The 25,317-nt window shown below is 30.1% G+C and overlaps 1 protein-coding gene across 1 annotated transcript in view; it reads right to left on the reverse strand.

The window, feature by feature from the left end:
• PTPN6 (protein tyrosine phosphatase non-receptor type 6) overlaps positions 1-25,317 on the reverse strand; it is a 70,869-nt gene that overhangs the window by 18,567 nt on the left and 26,985 nt on the right. The window contains exon 4 of the mRNA XM_075842333.1: positions 19,270-19,450. Coding sequence (XP_075698448.1) covers positions 19,270-19,450 — 181 coding nt within the window. The remainder of the gene's footprint in view (positions 1-19,269; positions 19,451-25,317) is intronic.

Below are 25,317 nucleotides of genomic sequence, written 5' to 3' on the forward strand. Positions count from 1 at the left end.
CTTGTATATAGGAGCAGTATTATAGTAGTTATATTATTGTATATAGGGGGCAGTATTATAGTAGTTATATTCTTGTATATAGGAGGCAGTATTATAGTAGTTATATTCTTGTACATAGGGGGCAGTATTATAGTAGTTATATTCTTGTATATAGGGGCAGTATTATAGTAGTTATATTCTAGTACATTGGGGGCAGTATTATAGTAGTTATATTCTTGTATATAGGAGGCAATATTATAGTAGTTATATTCCTGTATATAGGAACAGTATTATAGTAGTTATATTATTGTATATATGGGGCAGTATTATAGTAGTTATATTATTGTATATAGGAGGCAGTATTATAGTAGTTATATTCTTGTACATAGGGGGCAGTATTATAGTAGTTATATTCTTGTATATAGGGGCAGTATTATAGTAGTTATATTCTTTGTACATTGGGGGCAGTATTATAGTAGTTATATTCTTGTATATAGGAGGCAATATTATAGTAGTTATATTCCTGTATATAGGAGCAGTATTATAGTAGTTATATTCTTGTATATAGGGGCAGTATTATAGTAGTTATATTTTTGTATATAGGTGCAGTATTATAGTAGTTATATTCTTGTATATAGGGCCAGTATTATAGTAGTTATATTCTTGTATATAGGGGGCAGTATTATATTATAGTAGTTATTATATTATATTATAGTAGTATTATATAGTAGTTATATTCTTGTGTATAGGAGCAATATTATAGTAGTTATATTCTTGTATATAGGGGAAAGTATTATAGTAGTTATATTCTTGTATATAGGGGGCAGTATTATAGTAGTTATATTCTTGTATATAGGAGGCAGTATTATAGTAGTTATATTCTTGTATATAGGGCCAGTATTATAGTAGTTATATTCTTGTATATAGGGGCAGTATTATAGTAGTTATATTCTTGTATATAGGAGCAGTATTATAGTAGTTATATTCTTGTATATAGGGGCAGTATTATAGTAGTTATATTCTTGTATATAGGAGCAGTATTATAGTAGTTATATTCTTGTGTATAGGAGCAGTATTATAGTAGTTATATTCTTGTATATAGGGGCAGTATTATAGTAGTTATATTCTTATATATAGGAGGCAGTACTATAGTAGTTATATTCTTGTATATAGGGGGGCAGTATTATAGTAGATATATTCTTGTATATAGGGGGAAGTATTATAGTAGTTATATTCTTGTATATAGGGGCAGTATTATAGTAGTTATATTCTTGTACATAGGGGTAGTATTATAGTAGTTATATTCTTGTATATAGGGGTAGTATTATAGTAGTTATATTCTTGTATATAGGGGTCAGTATTATAGTAGTTATATTCCTGTATATATGGGACAGTATTATAGTAGTTATATTCTTGTATATATGGGGAGTATTATAGTAGTTATATTCTTGTATATAGGGACAGTATTATAGTGGTTATATTCTTGTATATAGGAGCAGTATTATAGTAGTTATATTCTTGTATATAGGAGCAGTATTATAGTAGTTATATTCTTGTATATAGGGGCAGTATTATAGTAGTTATATTCTTGTATATAGGAGGGAGTATTATAGTAGTTATATTCTTGTATATAGGAGGGAGTATTATAGTAGTTATATTGTTGGATATAGGGGCAGTATTATAGTAGTTATATTCTTGTATATAGGGGGCAGTATTATAGTAGTTATATTCTTGTATATAGGAACAGTATTATAGTAGTTATATTCTTGTATATAGGGGGCAGTATTATAGTAGTTATATTCTTGTATATAGGGGGCAGAATTATAGTAGTTATATTCTTGTATATAGGGAGCAGTATTATAGTAGTTATATTCTTGTATATAGGGGGCAGTATTATAGTAGTTATATTCTTGTATATAGGAGGCAGTATTATAGTAGTTATATTCTTGTATATAGGAGGCAGTATTATAGTAGTTATATTCTTGTATATAGGGGGCAGTATTATAGTAGTTATATTCTTGTATATAGGGACACTATTATAGTAGTTATATTCTTGTATATAGGGGCAGTATTATAGTAGTTATATTCTTGTATATAGGGGGCAGTATTATAGTAGTTATATTCTTGTATATAGGAACAGTATTATAGTAGTTATATTCTTGTATATAGGGGGCAGTATTATAGTAGTTATATTCTTGTATATAGGGGGCAATATTATAGTAGTTATATTCTTGTATATAGGAACAGTATTATAGTAGTTATATTCTTGTATATAGGAGCAGTATTATAGTAGTTATATTCTTGTATATAGGGGGCAGTATTATAGTAGTTATATTCTTGTATATAGGAACAGTTTTATAGTAGTTATATTCTTGTATATAGGGGCATATTATAGTAGTTATATTCTTGTATATAGGAACAGTATTATAGTAGTTATATTCTTGTATATAGGGGGCAGTATTATAGTAGTTATATTCTTGTATATAGGGGCAGTATTATAGTAGTTATATTCTTGTATATAGGAACAGTATTATAGTAGTTATATTCTTGTATATAGGAGCAGTATTATAGTAGTTATATTCTTGTATATAGGGGGCAGTATTATAGTAGTTATATTCTTGTATATAGGAGGCAGTATTATAGTAGTTATATTCTTGTATATAGGAGGCAGTATTATAGTAGTTATATTCTTGTATATAGGGGGCAGTATTATAGAAGTTATATTCTTGTATATAGGGACACTATTATAGTAGTCATATTCTTGTATATAGGGGCAGTATTATAGTAGTTATATTCTTGTATATAGGGGGCAGTATTATAGTAGTTATATTCTTGTATATAGGAACAGTATTATAGTAGTTATATTCTTGTATATAGGGGGCAGTATTATAGTAGTTATATTCTTGTATAAAGCGGGCAGTATTATAGTAGTTATATTCTTGTATATAGGAGCAGTATTATAGTAGTTATATTCTTGTATATAGGGGGCAGTATTATAGTAGTTATATTCTTGTATATAGGAGGCAGTATTATAGTAGTTATATTCTTGTATATAGGAGGCAGTATTATAGTAGTTATATTCTTGTATATAGGGGGCAGTATTATAGTAGTTATATTCTTGTATATAGGGACACTATTATAGTAGTCATATTCTTGTATATAGGGGCAGTATTATAGTAGTTATATTCTTGTATATAGGGGGCAGTATTATAGTAGTTATATTCTTGTATATAGGAACAGTATTATAGTAGTTATATTCTTGTATAAAGGGGGCAGTATTATAGTAGTTATATTCTTGTATATAGGAGCAGTATTATAGTAGTTATATTATTGTATATAGGGGGCAGTATTATAGTAGTTATATTCTTGTATATAGGAGGCAGTATTATAGTAGTTATATTCTTGTACATAGGGGGCAGTATTATAGTAGTTATATTCTTGTATATAGGGGCAGTATTATAGTAGTTATATTCTAGTACATTGGGGGCAGTATTATAGTAGTTATATTCTTGTATATAGGAGGCAATATTATAGTAGTTATATTCCTGTATATAGGAACAGTATTATAGTAGTTATATTATTGTATATATGGGGCAGTATTATAGTAGTTATATTATTGTATATAGGAGGCAGTATTATAGTAGTTATATTCTTGTACATAGGGGGCAGTATTATAGTAGTTATATTCTTGTATATAGGGGCAGTATTATAGTAGTTATATTCTTTGTACATTGGGGGCAGTATTATAGTAGTTATATTCTTGTATATAGGAGGCAATATTATAGTAGTTATATTCCTGTATATAGGAGCAGTATTATAGTAGTTATATTCTTGTATATAGGGGCAGTATTATAGTAGTTATATTTTTGTATATAGGTGCAGTATTATAGTAGTTATATTCTTGTATATAGGGCCAGTATTATAGTAGTTATATTCTTGTATATAGGGGGCAGTATTATATTATAGTAGTTATTATATTATATTATAGTAGTATTATATAGTAGTTATATTCTTGTGTATAGGAGCAATATTATAGTAGTTATATTCTTGTATATAGGGGGCAGTATTATAGTAGTTATATTCTTGTATATAGGAGGCAGTATTATAGTAGTTATATTCTTGTATATAGGGCCAGTATTATAGTAGTTATATTCTTGTATATAGGGGCAGTATTATAGTAGTTATATTCTTGTATATAGGAGCAGTATTATAGTAGTTATATTCTTGTATATAGGGGCAGTATTATAGTAGTTATATTCTTGTATATAGGAGCAGTATTATAGTAGTTATATTCTTGTGTATAGGAGCAGTATTATAGTAGTTATATTCTTGTATATAGGGGCAGTATTATAGTAGTTATATTCTTATATATAGGAGGCAGTACTATAGTAGTTATATTCTTGTATATAGGGGGGCAGTATTATAGTAGATATATTCTTGTATATAGGGGGAAGTATTATAGTAGTTATATTCTTGTATATAGGGGCAGTATTATAGTAGTTATATTCTTGTACATAGGGGTAGTATTATAGTAGTTATATTCTTGTATATAGGGGTAGTATTATAGTAGTTATATTCTTGTATATAGGGGTCAGTATTATAGTAGTTATATTCCTGTATATATGGGACAGTATTATAGTAGTTATATTCTTGTATATATGGGGAGTATTATAGTAGTTATATTCTTGTATATAGGGACAGTATTATAGTAGTTATATTCTTGTATATAGGAGCAGTATTATAGTAGTTATATTCTTGTATATAGGAGCAGTATTATAGTAGTTATATTCTTGTATATAGGGGCAGTATTATAGTAGTTATATTCTTGTATATAGGAGGGAGTATTATAGTAGTTATATTCTTGTATATAGGAGGGAGTATTATAGTAGTTATATTCTTGGATATAGGGGCAGTATTATAGTAGTTATATTCTTGTATATAGGGGGCAGTATTATAGTAGTTATATTCTTGTATATAGGAACAGTATTATAGTAGTTATATTCTTGTATATAGGGGGCAGTATTATAGTAGTTATATTCTTGTATATAGGGGGCAGAATTATAGTAGTTATATTCTTGTATATAGGGAGCAGTATTATAGTAGTTATATTCTTGTATATAGGGGGCAGTATTATAGTAGTTATATTCTTGTATATAGGAGGCAGTATTATAGTAGTTATATTCTTGTATATAGGAGGCAGTATTATAGTAGTTATATTCTTGTATATAGGGGCAGTATTATAGTAGTTATATTCTTGTATATAGGGACACTATTATAGTAGTTATATTCTTGTATATAGGGGCAGTATTATAGTAGTTATATTCTTGTATATAGGGGGCAGTATTATAGTAGTTATATTCTTGTATATAGGAACAGTATTATAGTAGTTATATTCTTGTATATAGGGGGCAGTATTATAGTAGTTATATTCTTGTATATAGGGGGCAATATTATAGTAGTTATATTCTTGTATATAGGAACAGTATTATAGTAGTTATATTCTTGTATATAGGAGCAGTATTATAGTAGTTATATTCTTGTATATAGGGGGCAGTATTATAGTAGTTATATTCTTGTATATAGGAACAGTTTTATAGTAGTTATATTCTTGTATATAGGGGCATATTATAGTAGTTATATTCTTGTATATAGGAACAGTATTATAGTAGTTATATTCTTGTATATAGGGGGCAGTATTATAGTAGTTATATTCTTGTATATAGGGGCAGTATTATAGTAGTTATATTCTTGTATATAGGAACAGTATTATAGTAGTTATATTCTTGTATATAGGAGCAGTATTATAGTAGTTATATTCTTGTATATAGGGGGCAGTATTATAGTAGTTATATTCTTGTATATAGGAGGCAGTATTATAGTAGTTATATTCTTGTATATAGGAGGCAGTATTATAGTAGTTATATTCTTGTATATAGGGGGCAGTATTATAGAAGTTATATTCTTGTATATAGGGACACTATTATAGTAGTCATATTCTTGTATATAGGGGCAGTATTATAGTAGTTATATTCTTGTATATAGGAACAGTATTATAGTAGTTATATTATTGTATATAGGGGGCAGTATTATAGTAGTTATATTCTTGTATATAGGAGGCAGTATTATAGTAGTTATATTCTTGTACATAGGGGGCAGTATTATAGTAGTTATATTCTTGTATATAGGAGGCAATATTATAGTAGTTATATTCCTGTATATAGGAACAGTATTATAGTAGTTATATTCTTGTATATAGGAGCAGTATTATAGTAGTTATATTATTGTATATAGGGGGCAGTATTATAGTAGTTATATTCTTGTATATAGGAGGCAGTATTATAGTAGTTATATTCTTGTATATAGGGGCATATTATAGTAGTTATATTCTTGTATATAGGAACAGTATTATAGTAGTTATATTCTTGTATATAGGGGGCAGTATTATAGTAGTTATATTCTTGTATATAGGGGCAGTATTATAGTAGTTATATTCTTGTATATAGGAACAGTATTATAGTAGTTATATTCTTGTATATAGGAGCAGTATTATAGTGGTTATATTCTTGTATATAGGGGGCAGTATTATAGTAGTTATATTCTTGTATATAGGAGGCAGTATTATAGTAGTTATATTCTTGTATATAGGAGGCAGTATTATAGTAGTTATATTCTTGTATATAGGGGGCAGTATTATAGAAGTTATATTCTTGTATATAGGGACACTATTATAGTAGTCATATTCTTGTATATAGGGGCAGTATTATAGTAGTTATATTCTTGTATATAGGGGGCAGTATTATAGTAGTTATATTCTTGTATATAGGAACAGTATTATAGTAGTTATATTCTTGTATATAGGGGGCAGTATTATAGTAGTTATATTCTTGTATAAAGCGGGCAGTATTATAGTAGTTATATTCTTGTATATAGGGGGCAGTATTATAGTAGTTATATTCTTGTATATAGGAACAGTATTATAGTAGTTATATTCTTGTATATAGGAGCAGTATTATAGTAGTTATATTCTTGTATATAGGGGGCAGTATTATAGTAGTTATATTCTTGTATATAGGAGGCAGTATTATAGTAGTTATATTCTTGTATATAGGAGGCAGTATTATAGTAGTTATATTCTTGTATATAGGGGGCAGTATTATAGTAGTTATATTCTTGTATATAGGGACACTATTATAGTAGTCATATTCTTGTATATAGGGGCAGTATTATAGTAGTTATATTCTTGTATATAGGGGGCAGTATTATAGTAGTTATATTCTTGTATATAGGAACAGTATTATAGTAGTTATATTCTTGTATAAAGGGGGCAGTATTATAGTAGTTATATTCTTGTATATAGGAGCAGTATTATAGTAGTTATATTATTGTATATAGAGGGCAGTATTATAGTAGTTATATTCTTGTATATAGGAGGCAGTATTATAGTAGTTATATTCTTGTACATAGGGGGCAGTATTATAGTAGTTATATTCTTGTATATAGGGGCAGTATTATAGTAGTTATATTCTTTGTACATTGGGGGCAGTATTATAGTAGTTATATTCTTGTATATAGGAGGCAATATTATAGTAGTTATATTCCTGTATATAGGAGCAGTATTATAGTAGTTATATTCTTGTATATAGGGGCAGTATTATAGTAGTTATATTTTTGTATATAGGTGCAGTATTATAGTAGTTATATTCTTGTATATAGGGCCAGTATTATAGTAGTTATATTCTTGTATATAGGGGGCAGTATTATATTATAGTAGTTATTATATTATATTATAGTAGTATTATATAGTAGTTATATTCTTGTGTATAGGAGCAATATTATAGTAGTTATATTCTTGTATATAGGGGAAAGTATTATAGTAGTTATATTCTTGTATATAGGGGGCAGTATTATAGTAGTTATATTCTTGTATATAGGAGGCAGTATTATAGTAGTTATATTCTTGTATATAGGGCCAGTATTATAGTAGTTATATTCTTGTATATAGGGGCAGTATTATAGTAGTTATATTCTTGTATATAGGAGCAGTATTATAGTAGTTATATTCTTGTATATAGGGGCAGTATTATAGTAGTTATATTCTTGTATATAGGAGCAGTATTATAGTAGTTATATTCTTGTGTATAGGAGCAGTATTATAGTAGTTATATTCTTGTATATAGGGGCAGTATTATAGTAGTTATATTCTTATATATAGGAGGCAGTACTATAGTAGTTATATTCTTGTATATAGGGGGGCAGTATTATAGTAGATATATTCTTGTATATAGGGGGAAGTATTATAGTAGTTATATTCTTGTACATAGGGGCAGTATTATAGTAGTTATATTCTTGTACATAGGGGTAGTATTATAGTAGTTATATTCTTGTATATAGGGGTAGTATTATAGTAGTTATATTCTTGTATATAGGGGTCAGTATTATAGTAGTTATATTCCTGTATATATGGGACAGTATTATAGTAGTTATATTCTTGTATATATGGGGAGTATTATAGTAGTTATATTCTTGTATATAGGGACAGTATTATAGTAGTTATATTCTTGTATATAGGAGCAGTATTATAGTAGTTATATTCTTGTATATAGGGGCAGTATTATAGTAGTTATATTCTTGTATATAGGAGGGAGTATTATAGTAGTTATATTCTTGTATATAGGAGGGAGTATTATAGTAGTTATATTCTTGGATATAGGGGCAGTATTATAGTAGTTATATTCTTGTATATAGGGGGCAGTATTATAGTAGTTATATTCTTGTATATAGGAACAGTATTATAGTAGTTATATTCTTGTATATAGGGGGCAGTATTATAGTAGTTATATTCTTGTATATAGGGGGCAGAATTATAGTAGTTATATTCTTGTATATAGGGAGCAGTATTATAGTAGTTATATTCTTGTATATAGGGGGCAGTATTATAGTAGTTATATTCTTGTATATAGGAGGCAGTATTATAGTAGTTATATTCTTGTATATAGGAGGCAGTATTATAGTAGTTATATTCTTGTATATAGGGGGCAGTATTATAGTAGTTATATTCTTGTATATAGGGACACTATTATAGTAGTTATATTCTTGTATATAGGGGCAGTATTATAGTAGTTATATTCTTGTATATAGGGGGCAGTATTATAGTAGTTATATTCTTGTATATAGGAACAGTATTATAGTAGTTATATTCTTGTATATAGGGGGCAGTATTATAGTAGTTATATTCTTGTATATAGGGGGCAATATTATAGTAGTTATATTCTTGTATATAGGAGCAGTATTATAGTAGTTATATTCTTGTATATAGGGGGCAGTATTATAGTAGTTATATTCTTGTATATAGGAACAGTTTTATAGTAGTTATATACTTGTATATAGGGGCATATTTTAGTAGTTATATTCTTGTATATAGGAACAGTATTATAGTAGTTATATTCTTGTATATAGGGGGCAGTATTATAGTAGTTATATTCTTGTATATAGGGGCAGTATTATAGTAGTTATATTCTTGTATATAGGAACAGTATTATAGTAGTTATATTCTTGTATATAGGAGCAGTATTATAGTAGTTATATTCTTGTATATAGGGGGCAGTATTATAGTAGTTATATTCTTGTATATAGGAGGCAGTATTATAGTAGTTATATTCTTGTATATAGGAGGCAGTGTTATAGTAGTTATATTCTTGTATATAGGGGGCAGTATTATAGAAGTTATATTCTTGTATATAGGGACACTATTATAGTAGTCATATTCTTGTATATAGGGGCAGTATTATAGTAGTTATATTCTTGTATATAGGGGGCAGTATTATAGTAGTTATATTCTTGTATATAGGAACAGTATTATAGTAGTTATATTCTTGTATATAGGGAGCAGTATTATAGTAGTTATATTCTTGTATATAGGGGGCAGTATTATAGTAGTTATATTCTTGTATATAGGAGGCAGTATTATAGTAGTTATATTCTTGTATATAGGAGGCAGTATTATAGTAGTTATATTCTTGTATATAGGGGGCAGTATTATAGTAGTTATATTCTTGTATATAGGGACACTATTATAGTAGTTATATTCTTGTATATAGGGGCAGTATTATAGTAGTTATATTCTTGTATATAGGGGGCAGTATTATAGTAGTTATATTCTTGTATATAGGAACAGTATTATAGTAGTTATATTCTTGTATATAGGGGGCAGTATTATAGTAGTTATATTCTTGTATATAGGGGGCAATATTATAGTAGTTATATTCTTGTATATAGGAGCAGTATTATAGTAGTTATATTCTTGTATATAGGGGGCAGTATTATAGTAGTTATATTCTTGTATATAGGAACAGTTTTATAGTAGTTATATACTTGTATATAGGGGCATATTTTAGTAGTTATATTCTTGTATATAGGAACAGTATTATAGTAGTTATATTCTTGTATATAGGGGGCAGTATTATAGTAGTTATATTCTTGTATATAGGGGCAGTATTATAGTAGTTATATTCTTGTATATAGGAACAGTATTATAGTAGTTATATTCTTGTATATAGGAGCAGTATTATAGTAGTTATATTCTTGTATATAGGGGGCAGTATTATAGTAGTTATATTCTTGTATATAGGAGGCAGTATTATAGTAGTTATATTCTTGTATATAGGAGGCAGTGTTATAGTAGTTATATTCTTGTATATAGGGGGCAGTATTATAGAAGTTATATTCTTGTATATAGGGACACTATTATAGTAGTCATATTCTTGTATATAGGGGCAGTATTATAGTAGTTATATTCTTGTATATAGGGGGCAGTATTATAGTAGTTATATTCTTGTATATAGGAACAGTATTATAGTAGTTATATTCTTGTATATAGGGGGCAGTATTATAGTAGTTATATTCTTGTATAAAGCGGGCAGTATTATAGTAGTTATATTCTTGTATATAGGAGCAGTATTATAGTAGTTATATTATTGTATATAGGGGGCAGTATTATAGTAGTTATATTCTTGTATATAGGAGGCAGTATTATAGTAGTTATATTCTTGTACATAGGGGACAGTATTATAGTAGTTATATTCTTGTATATAGGGGCAGTATTATAGTAGTTATATTCTAGTACATTGGGGGCAGTATTATAGTAGTTATATTCTTGTATATAGGAGGCAATATTATAGTAGTTATATTCCTGTATATAGGAACAGTATTATAGTAGTTATATTCTTGTATATAGGAGCAGTATTATAGTAGTTATATTATTGTATATAGGGGGCAGTATTATAGTAGTTATATTCTTGTATATAGGAGGCAGTATTATAGTAGTTATATTCTTGTATATAGGGGCATATTATAGTAGTTATATTCTTGTATATAGGAACAGTATTATAGTAGTTATATTCTTGTATATAGGGGGCAGTATTATAGTAGTTATATTCTTGTATATAGGGGGCAGTATTATAGTAGTTATATTCTTGTATATAGGAACAGTATTATAGTAGTTATATTCTTGTATATAGGAGCAGTATTATAGTAGTTATATTCTTGTATATAGGGGGCAGTATTATAGTAGTTATATTCTTGTATATAGGAGGCAGTATTATAGTAGTTATATTCTTGTATATAGGAGGCAGTATTATAGTAGTTATATTCTTGTATATAGGGGGCAGTATTATAGTAGTTATATTCTTGTATATAGGGACACTATTATAGTAGTCATATTCTTGTATATAGGGGCAGTATTATAGTAGTTATATTCTTGTATATAGGGGGCAGTATTATAGTAGTTATATTCTTGTATATAGGGACACTATTATAGTAGTCATATTCTTGTATATAGGGGCAGTATTATAGTAGTTATATTCTAGTACATTGGGGGCAGTATTATAGTAGTTATATTCTTGTATATAGGAGGCAATATTATAGTAGTTATATTCCTGTATATAGGAACAGTATTATAGTAGTTATATTATTGTATATATGGGGCAGTATTATAGTAGTTATATTCTTGTATATAGGAGGCAGTATTATAGTAGTTATATTCTTGTACATAGGGGGCAGTATTATAGTAGTTATATTCTTGTATATAGGGGCAGTATTATAGTAGTTATATTCTTTGTACATTGGGGGCAGTATTATAGTAGTTATATTCTTGTATATAGGAGGCAATATTATAGTAGTTATATTCCTGTATATAGGAGCAGTATTATAGTAGTTATATTCTTGTATATAGGGGCAGTATTATAGTAGTTATATTTTTGTATATAGGTGCAGTATTATAGTAGTTATATTCTTGTATATAGGGCCAGTATTATAGTAGTTATATTCTTGTATATAGGGGGCAGTATTATATTATAGTAGTTATTATATTATATTATAGTAGTATTATATAGTAGTTATATTCTTGTGTATAGGAGCAATATTATAGTAGTTATATTCTTGTATATAGGGGAAAGTATTATAGTAGTTATATTCTTGTATATAGGAGGCAGTATTATAGTAGTTATATTCTTGTATATAGGGGCATATTATAGTAGTTATATTCTTGTATATAGGAACAGTATTATAGTAGTTATATTCTTGTATATAGGGGGCAGTATTATAGTAGTTATATTCTTGTATATAGGGGGCAGTATTATAGTAGTTATATTCTTGTATATAGGAACAGTATTATAGTAGTTATATTCTTGTATATAGGAGCAGTATTATAGTAGTTATATTCTTGTATATAGGGGGCAGTATTATAGTAGTTATATTCTTGTATATAGGAGGCAGTATTATAGTAGTTATATTCTTGTATATAGGAGGCAGTATTATAGTAGTTATATTCTTGTATATAGGGGGCAGTATTATAGTAGTTATATTCTTGTATATAGGGACACTATTATAGTAGTCATATTCTTGTATATAGGGGCAGTATTATAGTAGTTATATTCTTGTATATAGGGGGCAGTATTATAGTAGTTATATTCTTGTATATAGGAACAGTATTATAGTAGTTATATTCTTGTATAAAGGGGGCAGTATTATAGTAGTTATATTCTTGTATATAGGAGCAGTATTATAGTAGTTATATTATTGTATATAGGGGGCAGTATTATAGTAGTTATATTCTTGTATATAGGAGGCAGTATTATAGTAGTTATATTCTTGTACATAGGGGGCAGTATTATAGTAGTTATATTCTTGTATATAGGGGCAGTATTATAGTAGTTATATTCTAGTACATTGGGGGCAGTATTATAGTAGTTATATTCTTGTATATAGGAGGCAATATTATAGTAGTTATATTCCTGTATATAGGAACAGTATTATAGTAGTTATATTATTGTATATATGGGGCAGTATTATAGTAGTTATATTATTGTATATAGGAGGCAGTATTATAGTAGTTATATTCTTGTACATAGGGGGCAGTATTATAGTAGTTATATTCTTGTATATAGGGGCAGTATTATAGTAGTTATATTCTTTGTACATTGGGGGCAGTATTATAGTAGTTATATTCTTGTATATAGGAGGCAATATTATAGTAGTTATATTCCTGTATATAGGAGCAGTATTATAGTAGTTATATTCTTGTATATAGGGGCAGTATTATAGTAGTTATATTTTTGTATATAGGTGCAGTATTATAGTAGTTATATTCTTGTATATAGGGCCAGTATTATAGTAGTTATATTCTTGTATATAGGGGGCAGTATTATATTATAGTAGTTATTATATTATATTATAGTAGTATTATATAGTAGTTATATTCTTGTGTATAGGAGCAATATTATAGTAGTTATATTCTTGTATATAGGGGAAAGTATTATAGTAGTTATATTCTTGTATATAGGGGGCAGTATTATAGTAGTTATATTCTTGTATATAGGAGGCAGTATTATAGTAGTTATATTCTTGTATATAGGGCCAGTATTATAGTAGTTATATTCTTGTATATAGGGGCAGTATTATAGTAGTTATATTCTTGTATATAGGAGCAGTATTATAGTAGTTATATTCTTGTATATAGGGGCAGTATTATAGTAGTTATATTCTTGTATATAGGAGCAGTATTATAGTAGTTATATTCTTGTGTATAGGAGCAGTATTATAGTAGTTATATTCTTGTATATAGGGGCAGTATTATAGTAGTTATATTCTTATATATAGGAGGCAGTACTATAGTAGTTATATTCTTGTATATAGGGGGGCAGTATTATAGTAGATATATTCTTGTATATAGGGGGAAGTATTATAGTAGTTATATTCTTGTATATAGGGGCAGTATTATAGTAGTTATATTCTTGTACATAGGGGTAGTATTATAGTAGTTATATTCTTGTATATAGGGGTAGTATTATAGTAGTTATATTCTTGTATATAGGGGTCAGTATTATAGTAGTTATATTCCTGTATATATGGGACAGTATTATAGTAGTTATATTCTTGTATATATGGGGAGTATTATAGTAGTTATATTCTTGTATATAGGGACAGTATTATAGTAGTTATATTCTTGTATATAGGAGCAGTATTATAGTAGTTATATTCTTGTATATAGGGGCAGTATTATAGTAGTTATATTCTTGTATATAGGAGGGAGTATTATAGTAGTTATATTCTTGTATATAGGAGGGAGTATTATAGTAGTTATATCCTTGGATATAGGGGCAGTATTATAGTAGTTATATTCTTGTATATAGGGGGCAGTATTATAGTAGTTATATTCTTGTATATAGGAACAGTATTATAGTAGTTATATTCTTGTATATAGGGGGCAGTATTATAGTAGTTATATTCTTGTATATAGGGGGCAGAATTATAGTAGTTATATTCTTGTATATAGGGAGCAGTATTATAGTAGTTATATTCTTGTATATAGGGGGCAGTATTATAGTAGTTATATTCTTGTATATAGGAGGCAGTATTATAGTAGTTATATTCTTGTATATAGGAGGCAGTATTATAGTAGTTATATTCTTGTATATAGGGGGCAGTATTATAGTAGTTATATTCTTGTATATAGGGACACTATTATGGTAGTTATATTCTTGTATATAGGGGCAGTATTATAGTAGTTATATTCTTGTATATAGGGGGCAGTATTATAGTAGTTATATTCTTGTATATAGGAACAGTATTATAGTAGTTATATTCTTGTATATAGGGGGCAGTATTATAGTAGTTATATTCTTGTATATAGGGGGCAATATTATAGTAGTTATATTCTTGTATATAGGAACAGTATTATAGTAGTTATATTCTTGTATATAGGAGCAGTATTATAGTAGTTATATTCTTGTATATAGGGGGCAGTATTATAGTAGTTATATTCTTGTATATAGGAACAGTTTTATAGTAGTTATATACTTGTATATAGGGGCATATTATAGTAGTTATATTCTTGTATATAGGAACAGTATTATAGTAGTTATATTCTTGTATATAGGGGGCAGTATTATAGTAGTTATATTCTTGTATATAGGGGCAGTATTATAGTAGTTATATTCTTGTATATAGGAACAGTATTATAGTAGTTATATTCTTGTATATAGGAGCAGTATTATAGTAGTTATATTCTTGTATATAGGGGGCAGTATTATAGTAGTTATATTCTTGTATATAGGAGGCAGTATTATAGTAGTTATATTCTTGTATATAGGAGGCAGTATTATAGTAGTTATATTCTTGTATATAGGGGGCAGTATTATAGAAGTTATATTCTTGTATATAGGGACACTATTATAGTAGTCATATTCTTGTATATAGGGGCAGTATTATAGTAGTTATATTCTTGTATATAGGGGGCAGTATTATAGTAGTTATATTCTTGTATATAGGAACAGTATTATAGTAGTTATATTCTTGTATATAGGGGGCAGTATTATAGTAGTTATATTCTTGTATAAAGCGGGCAGTATTATAGTAGTTATATTCTTGTATATAGGAGCAGTATTATAGTAGTTATATTATTGTATATAGGGGGCAGTATTATAGTAGTTATATTCTTGTATATAGGAGGCAGTATTATAGTAGTTATATTCTTGTACATAGGGGACAGTATTATAGTAGTTATATTCTTGTATATAGGGGCAGTATTATAGTAGTTATATTCTAGTACATTGGGGGCAGTATTATAGTAGTTATATTCTTGTATATAGGAGGCAATATTATAGTAGTTATATTCCTGTATATAGGAACAGTATTATAGTAGTTATATTCTTGTATATAGGAGCAGTATTATAGTAGTTATATTATTGTATATAGGGGGCAGTATTATAGTAGTTATATTCTTGTATATAGGAGGCAGTATTATAGTAGTTATATTCTTGTATATAGGGGCATATTATAGTAGTTATATTCTTGTATATAGGAACAGTATTATAGTAGTTATATTCTTGTATATAGGGGGCAGTATTATAGTAGTTATATTCTTGTATATAGGGGGCAGTATTATAGTAGTTATATTCTTGTATATAGGAACAGTATTATAGTAGTTATATTCTTGTATATAGGAGCAGTATTATAGTAGTTATATTCTTGTATATAGGGGGCAGTATTATAGTAGTTATATTCTTGTATATAGGAGGCAGTATTATAGTAGTTATATTCTTGTATATAGGAGGCAGTATTATAGTAGTTATATTCTTGTATATAGGGGGCAGTATTATAGTAGTTATATTCTTGTATATAGGGACACTATTATAGTAGTCATATTCTTGTATATAGGGGCAGTATTATAGTAGTTATATTCTTGTATATAGGGGGCAGTATTATAGTAGTTATATTCTTGTATATAGGGACACTATTATAGTAGTCATATTCTTGTATATAGGGGCAGTATTATAGTAGTTATATTCTAGTACATTGGGGGCAGTATTATAGTAGTTATATTCTTGTATATAGGAGGCAATATTATAGTAGTTATATTCCTGTATATAGGAACAGTATTATAGTAGTTATATTATTGTATATATGGGGCAGTATTATAGTAGTTATATTCTTGTATATAGGAGGCAGTATTATAGTAGTTATATTCTTGTACATAGGGGGCAGTATTATAGTAGTTATATTCTTTGTACATTGGGGGCAGTATTATAGTAGTTATATTCTTGTATATAGGAGGCAATATTATAGTAGTTAAATTCCAGTATATAGGAGCAGTATTATAGTAGTTATATTCTTGTATATAGGGGCAGTATTATAGTAGTTATATTTTTGTATATAGGTGCAGTATTATAGTAGTTATATTCTTGTATATAGGGCCAGTATTATAGTAGTTATATTCTTGTACATAGGGGGCAGTATTATATTATAGTAGTTATTATATTATATTATAGTAGTATTATATAGTAGTTATATTCTTGTGTATAGGAGCAATATTATAGTAGTTATATTCTTGTATATAGGGGAAAGTATTATAGTAGTTATATTCTTGTATATAGGGGGCAGTATTATAGTAGTTATATTCTTGTATATAGGAGGCAGTATTATAGTAGTTATATTCTTGTATATAGGGCCAGTATTATAGTAGTTATATTCTTGTATATAGGGGCAGTATTATAGTAGTTATATTCTTGTATATAGGAGCAGTATTATAGTAGTTATATTCTTGTATATAGGGGCAGTATTATAGTAGTTATATTCTTGTATATAGGAGCAGTATTATAGTAGTTATATTCTTGTGTATAGGAGCAGTATTATAGTAGTTATATTCTTGTATATAGGGGCAGTATTATAGTAGTTATATTCTTATATATAGGAGGCAGTACTATAGTAGTTATATTCTTGTATATAGGGGGGCAGTATTATAGTAGATATATTCTTGTATATAGGGGGAAGTATTATAGTAGTTATATTCTTGTATATAGGGGCAGTATTATAGTAGTTATATTCTTGTACATAGGGGTAGTATTATAGTAGTTATATTTTTGTATATAGGGGTAGTATTATAGTAGTTATATTCTTGTATATAGGAGCAGTATTATAGTAGTTATATTCTTGTATATAGGGGGCAGTATTATAGTAGTTATATTCTTGTATATAGGGGGCAGTATTATAGTAGTTATATTCTTGTATATAGGTGGTAGTATTATAGTAGTTATATTCTTGTATATAGGAACAGTATTATAGTAGTTATATTCTTGTATATAGGGGGCAGTATTATAGTAGGTATATTCTTGTATATAGTAGTAGTATTATAGTAGTTATATTCTTGTATATAGGGGGCAGTATTATAGTAGTTATATTCTTGTATATAGGTGGTAGTATTATAGTAGATATATTCTTGTACATAGGAGCAGTATTATAGTAGTTCTATTCTTGTATATAGGGGCAGTATTATAGTAGTTATATTCTTGTATATAGGGGCAGTATTATAGTAGTTCTATTCTTGTATATACGAGGCAGTATTATAGTAGTTATATTCTTGTATATACGAGGCAGTATTATAGTAGTTATATTCTTGTATTTAGGTGGCAGTATTATAGTAGTTATATTCTTGTATATAGGGGGCAGTATTATAGTAGTTATATTCTTGTATATAGGGGGCAGTACTATAGTAGTTATATTCTTGTATATAGGGGCAGTATTATAGTAGTTATATTCTTGTATATAGGGGCAGTATTATAGTAGTTATATTCTTGTATATAGGGGGCAGTATTATAGTAGTTATATTCTTGTATATAGGGGGCAGTATTATAGTAGTTATATTCTTGTATATAGGGGGCAGTATTATAGTAGTTATATTCTTGTATATAGGGGGCAGTATTATAGTAGTTATATTCTTGTATATAGGAGCAGTATTATAGTAGTTATATTCTTGTATATAGGGGCAGTATTATAGTAGTTATATTTTTGTGTATAGGGGGCAGTATTATAGTAGTTATATTCTTGTCTATAGGGCAGTATTATAGTAGTTATATTCTTGTATATAGGGGGCAGTATTATAGTAGTTATATTCTTGTATATAGGGGGCAGTATTATAGTAGTTATATTCTTGTATATAGGAGCAGTATTATAGTAGTTATATTCTTGTATATAGGGGTAGTATTATAGTAGTTATATTCTTGTATATAGGAGCAGTATTATAGTAGTTATATTCTTGTATATAGGGAGCAGTATTATAGTAGTTATATTCTTGTATATAGGAGCAGTATTATAGTAGTTATATTCTTGTATATAGGGGCCGTATTATAGTAGTTATATTCTTGTATATAGGGGGCAGTATTATAGTAGTTATATTCTTGTGCATGGAAGTAATTACTGTATCAGATCTTAAATGTAATAAATAGAGTTGCAATTTACCTCACAGTTGATCTTGATATGGGTTACCCGTGGCTTGCTATCTTTTACATCCGGTGTTAGAACAGAGATGACAAAATCTCCGGGCTTACTACGACTCTCTCTGACAAGAAAGGTCCACGGCTCCCCCTTCTCCTGCAGTAACTTCTCTGCATCTGTCCCGGAAAGATACCCATGGTACCAGCTATAGAAATATTGAACATAAGTATTAATTTATTTTTCTTTATATATATCTTTGAAGACGTTTTATAATTCAGTCCATTGTGTCCGCATGACTTTAACCTTCAGGAGTCCTTGAGCCAAATAATCTTCAGAGATCGATAAGTTATTTATCATGAGTCAGGTTTTTCATAGAACAAAATTTTTATTTACTTTTGGTTCCAACATAAGAAATAACAACTTTCTATGGATTGAACTTCCATGGATTTAGAATGCCTCGAAAACAATAGACTTTTACCGCTGCTGTCCACTAGGTGGCTCCCTATAGTAGAATAAATAGAGGGCAGTGGAAACCTAACAGATCGTTAATACATTCTGATAAGCAGAATGCAAAGTAGAGTAAAAATACAGCAGATAACAAAATAACTGTTAAAACACAAATAAACGGCTAAATATAACAACGATTTTTACCTGAGTGAAAGTCAAGTGTAAAGAAAAGTGGTTATCACACCCTCGTACAAGCAAAGAGAAGTTGAACATAATTAATAATTATAAAAAATGCTAATAAAAATAATAATAAAAAATACGTTTAGTTACATCCAAAGCTGCATAAAAAATATAGCAGAATACAAGGCCTTAGTTGCCGGGATAATTTTGATTACCCAAATCACACTTTTAAAATCATATTCACAGTTCCGCTATAGAACTGTTTTTTATAGCTATGGGACTGTGACTGTAACGACTGATGTTCATGTTATGGCACTTGCATTCGCCCAGGTGTAGCGTTACAGTAGATGGTGATATTTTTGGCTTGTTTTATAAATGACACTGTTAAGGCATCCGTCACAGCATATATTTAACTTATACGTCGGGAGCTTTTCCAGGAGTATACGTTAAACGTAGGCCAAGACAATGATGTGCACAGAGCCTAATATCACTATACAGCTACTGAATAATACCACATACAGTAACTAAATAATACCACATACAGTAACTAAATAATACCACATACAGTAACTAAATAATACCACATACAGTGACTGAATAATACCACATACAGTGACTAAATAATACCACATACAGTAACTAAATAATACCACCATACAGTGACTGAATAATACCACATACAGTGACTGAATAATACCACCATACAGTGACTGAATAATACCACCATACAGTAACTGAATAATACCACATACAGTAACTAAATAATACCACATACAGTGACTGAATAATAACACATACAGTAACTAAATAATACTACCATACAGTAACTAAATAACACTACCATACAGTGACTGAATAATACCACCATACAGTAACTGAATAATACCACCATACAGTGACTAAATACTAACACATACAGTGACTGAATAATACCACCATACAGTGACTGAATAATACCACCATACAGTAACTGAATAATACCACATACAGTAACTAAATAATACCACATACAGTGACTGAATAATAACACATACAGTAACTAAATAATACTACCATACAGTAACTAAATAACACTACCATACAGTGACTGAATAATACCTCCATACAGTAACTGAATAATACCACCATACAGTGACTAAATACTAACACATACAGTGACTGAATAATACCACCATACAGTGACTGAATAATACCACATACAGTAACTAAATAATACCACATACAGTGACTGAATAATAACACATACAGTGACTAAATAATACTACCATACAGTAACTAAATAACACTACCATACAGTGACTGAATAATACCACCATACAGTAACTAAATAATACCACCATAGAGTGAGTGAATAATACCACATACAGTGACTAAATAATACTACCATACAGTAACTAAATAATACTACCATACAGTAACTAAATAATACTACCATACAGTGACTGAATAATACCACCATACAGTGACTAAATAATACCACCATACAGTGACTAAATAATACTACCATACAGTGACTGAATAATACCACCATACAGTAACTGAATAATACCACCATACAGTGACTAAATACTAACACATACAGTGACTGAATAATACCACATACAGTAACTAAATAATACCACATACAGTGACTGAATAATACCACCATACAGTGACTAAATAATACTACATAGTGACTAAATAATACCACCATACACTGACTGAATACCACCATACAGTGACTAAATAATACTAAAATACAGTGACTGAATAATACCACCATACAGTGACTGGATAACACCACCATACAGTAACTAAATAATACCACCATACGGTGAGTGAATAATACCACATACAGTGACTAAATAATACTACCATACAGTAACTAAATAATACTACCATACAGTAACTAAATAATACTACCATACAGTGACTGAATAATACCACCATACAGTAACTAAATAATACTACCATACAGTAACTAAATAATACTACCATACAGTAACTAAATAATATTACCATACAGTAACTAAATAATACTACCATACAGTGACTGAATAATACCACCATACAGTAACTAAATAATACCACCATAGAGTGAGTGAATAATACCACATACAGTGACTAAATAATACTACCATACAGTAACTAAATAATACTACCATACAGTGACTGAATAATACCACATACAATAACTAAATAATACTACCATACAGTGACTGAATAATAACACATACAGTAACGAAATAATACTACCATACAGTGACTGAATATTATACCACCATATAGTGACTGAATAATACCACATACAATGACTGAATAATACCACATACAGTAACTAAATAATACTACTATACAGTGACTGATTATACCCCCATATAGTGACTGAATAATAACACATACAGTAAATACAGTAACTGCATAATACTTTCATACAGTGACTTAATAATACCACCGTACAGAGACTGAATAATACCACCATATACTGACTAATACCACCATACAGTGACTGAATAATATGACCACACAGTGACTGAACAATACCGCCATACAGTAACTCATACAGTTTCTAATACCACTGTATAGTTACTGAATAACACCATACAGAGAGTAAATAAAACCACTATACAGTAACTAATACTACCACCGTACATCGACTGAATAATAACACATACAGTGAATACAGTAACTGCATAATACTTTCATACAGCAACTAAATAATACCGCCATACAGTGACTGAATAATACCACCGTACACTGACAATCATACCACCATACAGCGACTGAATAATACCTCCGTACAGTGATGAATAATACCACCATACAGTGACTGAATTATACTACCACCCTGACTGAATAATACCGCCATACGAACACTGAAAATATCACCATACAGTAACTGAATACCACCACACAGTTTCTAAATAATACCACTATATAGTTACTGAATAACACCATACAGAGAGTAAATAATATCACTATACAGTAACTTAAAACCGCCATACAGAGACTGAAAAATACTGCCATACAGTGACTGAATAATACCACCATACAGTGACTGAATAATCCAATCATACAGTTATCAAATAATAGCACTATACAAGGCTTAAACAAGACCTTGAGCACATATTATCACAAGACTAATATAACCAATAATATCAACATGTGGTGACCATATAGTGGTCACATGCCAGTACTACACTGGCGCTCTGTAGAGAATAATTAATCACACTGCACACCGTATAAGTGATGATGGCACAGTTATATCCAGTGACTCACAGGCGACATCTTCTCTAATTGTAGTCACTTTCCCTTTTTTTTCTTCATCCGGCCCATACTTCTACTAAGCTACGAATCGTCTCTGCAAAAGTTTGTTGCCCATGCACCTTTGGATCTTCAATTTTCCAGCACCCTCCTCTCTAATTCCTCATTCAATGATAGTGCCCCCTTAGTGCCCACACAATAGTGCTGAACACAGTAAAAGTGCCCCCTTAGTGTCCGCCACACAGTAATAGTACCCCCTGCATGCCTTCCATACAGTAATGATGCTCCCACATAGTAATTGTGCCCCTTTAGTCCCGCCCACAGTAATAGTGCCCCCTCAAAGTACTGGTGCTAACTTAGTGCCATCCACACAGTAATCATGCCCCTTAGTGGCCCACTCAATAATGGTGCCCCCTACGTGGGTCTCTACTCAGTAATTGCGCCCACCACTTAATAACAGTGACCCCTTAGTGGCAACTACTCAGTTCCAATGCTCCTCAGTGCCCGCTGCTTAGTAATGACGTTATCGTGCCTGCCAGCACCAAAACAATGACAGGCTGGCCTTACGTTGGATGGTGCGACACCTTCGGTTGGCAACCCAATGTGGTTTGGTGTCATGCAGTGTACAAATAGCCATACCATATAGTGCCTAATTATAACCGCCATACAGTATGTTGCCCAAATAACACGCCACACATTTTCCTAAATAACTATGCTAACCACCATGCGCTGCAAAATGATTCTACTGTACATTGTCTAAGCAGAAGTGGTGGACAATGCGGCAACTACCGCCATACTGCTCAAGTTCCATACATAAAATAATGTAATAACAGTCATAAGAACTGGACTCTGGGGCCCCGTGGTGCCCCTCTGAAATACCTTGCCCCAGACCTTTTTTGCATAACCGCACCGTTTATTTTCATAACCACACCCCTTATTCTCATAACCACACCCTTTATTCTCATAACCACACCCTTTATGCTCATAACCACACCCTTTATGCTCATAACCACACCCTTTATGCTCATGACCACACCCCCAAATATTGCACAAACTGGACAGCTCTGCTGCTTACTACCTCTTCAGACATTATAGCCCTGGCAATTTTTGTTTTAGGGTGACAATCCTGGAGCGGGGGTGACAGTTACACAGTTAGAGCGCTGTTGTTAGGTCACATGTCTGACAGCGTAGTAGTGCTAACCCGCAGTCTGTTTCCAAGGACAACTAGCAGCATTTTGAAAGCAGTTCTGGATGTGAATGGAGTACATTAAAAGGCTTAAAGATCACGTTTTATGATTTGTGCAGATTTAAACTTGGAAATGTTGTTAAGTGGAGTTAAGCCGGGTCCCCACGAAACGAACGCACTGCGTAAAAACCACGCAGCGTATACAACCTGGAACCCGCAGTATATTCCGTCCGAAAACTGCACCACATTGTTGTTATGTATCCTACCGCACCCCTTTCTAAGCGGAAGCAGTCTGTTCTACATTAGACTACTGTACTGCGGCACAAACACTACATCTCCCACAATGCACGACAGCAAAGTGCTCTCTTAACAGGCAGGCGCCACCACAGTAATGGAAGGCCTTGCAACTTGGGAGCTAACAAAAACTGGCAAGATCTTGAATGCAGCTCTGGTAGTGACTAGAGTATTAGATATTATGTAACTCATGATCAGTTTAAGATTCTAAAACGATATGGTTGGATATTTCCAGGAGGGTACTACAGAATGTTGGATGCTGGACATTATACCCATAATGCACCTGCTTGTCAGTGGCCGTGATAATGATGCTCGCATGCACCGGTCGTGGCACCGCTCAGCACGGTTTGCATTTTGCACAAGAGGATTGTGTGGTTGAGTTGTCACAAGTCACATGATGGAAACTTCAGTGTCAAATTATTTCAAAACAGAACAGAGAATTTTCCAACCGCAAGAAGGAAGCTCAGAGGGACACAGCAGTGTGTGGTGTGGGTGGAGAGTCGAGGAGGGGAGAAGAAGGGGGGGAACCGAGAACAAAAACTGGTTATTTATTGCAGGAGCCCGAAGTGTTAAACGGTCAAGGCAGAAAACTATATATAATATACATGAATTTGAATATGGAAGATAGATAGATAGATAGATAGATAGATAGATAGATAGATAGATAGATAGATAGATAGATAGATAGATAGATAGATAGATAGATAGATAGATGACGAAAT

Source organism: Rhinoderma darwinii, chromosome 11 (assembly GCF_050947455.1).
Source record: "Rhinoderma darwinii isolate aRhiDar2 chromosome 11, aRhiDar2.hap1, whole genome shotgun sequence".
Lineage (NCBI taxonomy): Eukaryota > Metazoa > Chordata > Amphibia > Anura > Rhinodermatidae > Rhinoderma > Rhinoderma darwinii.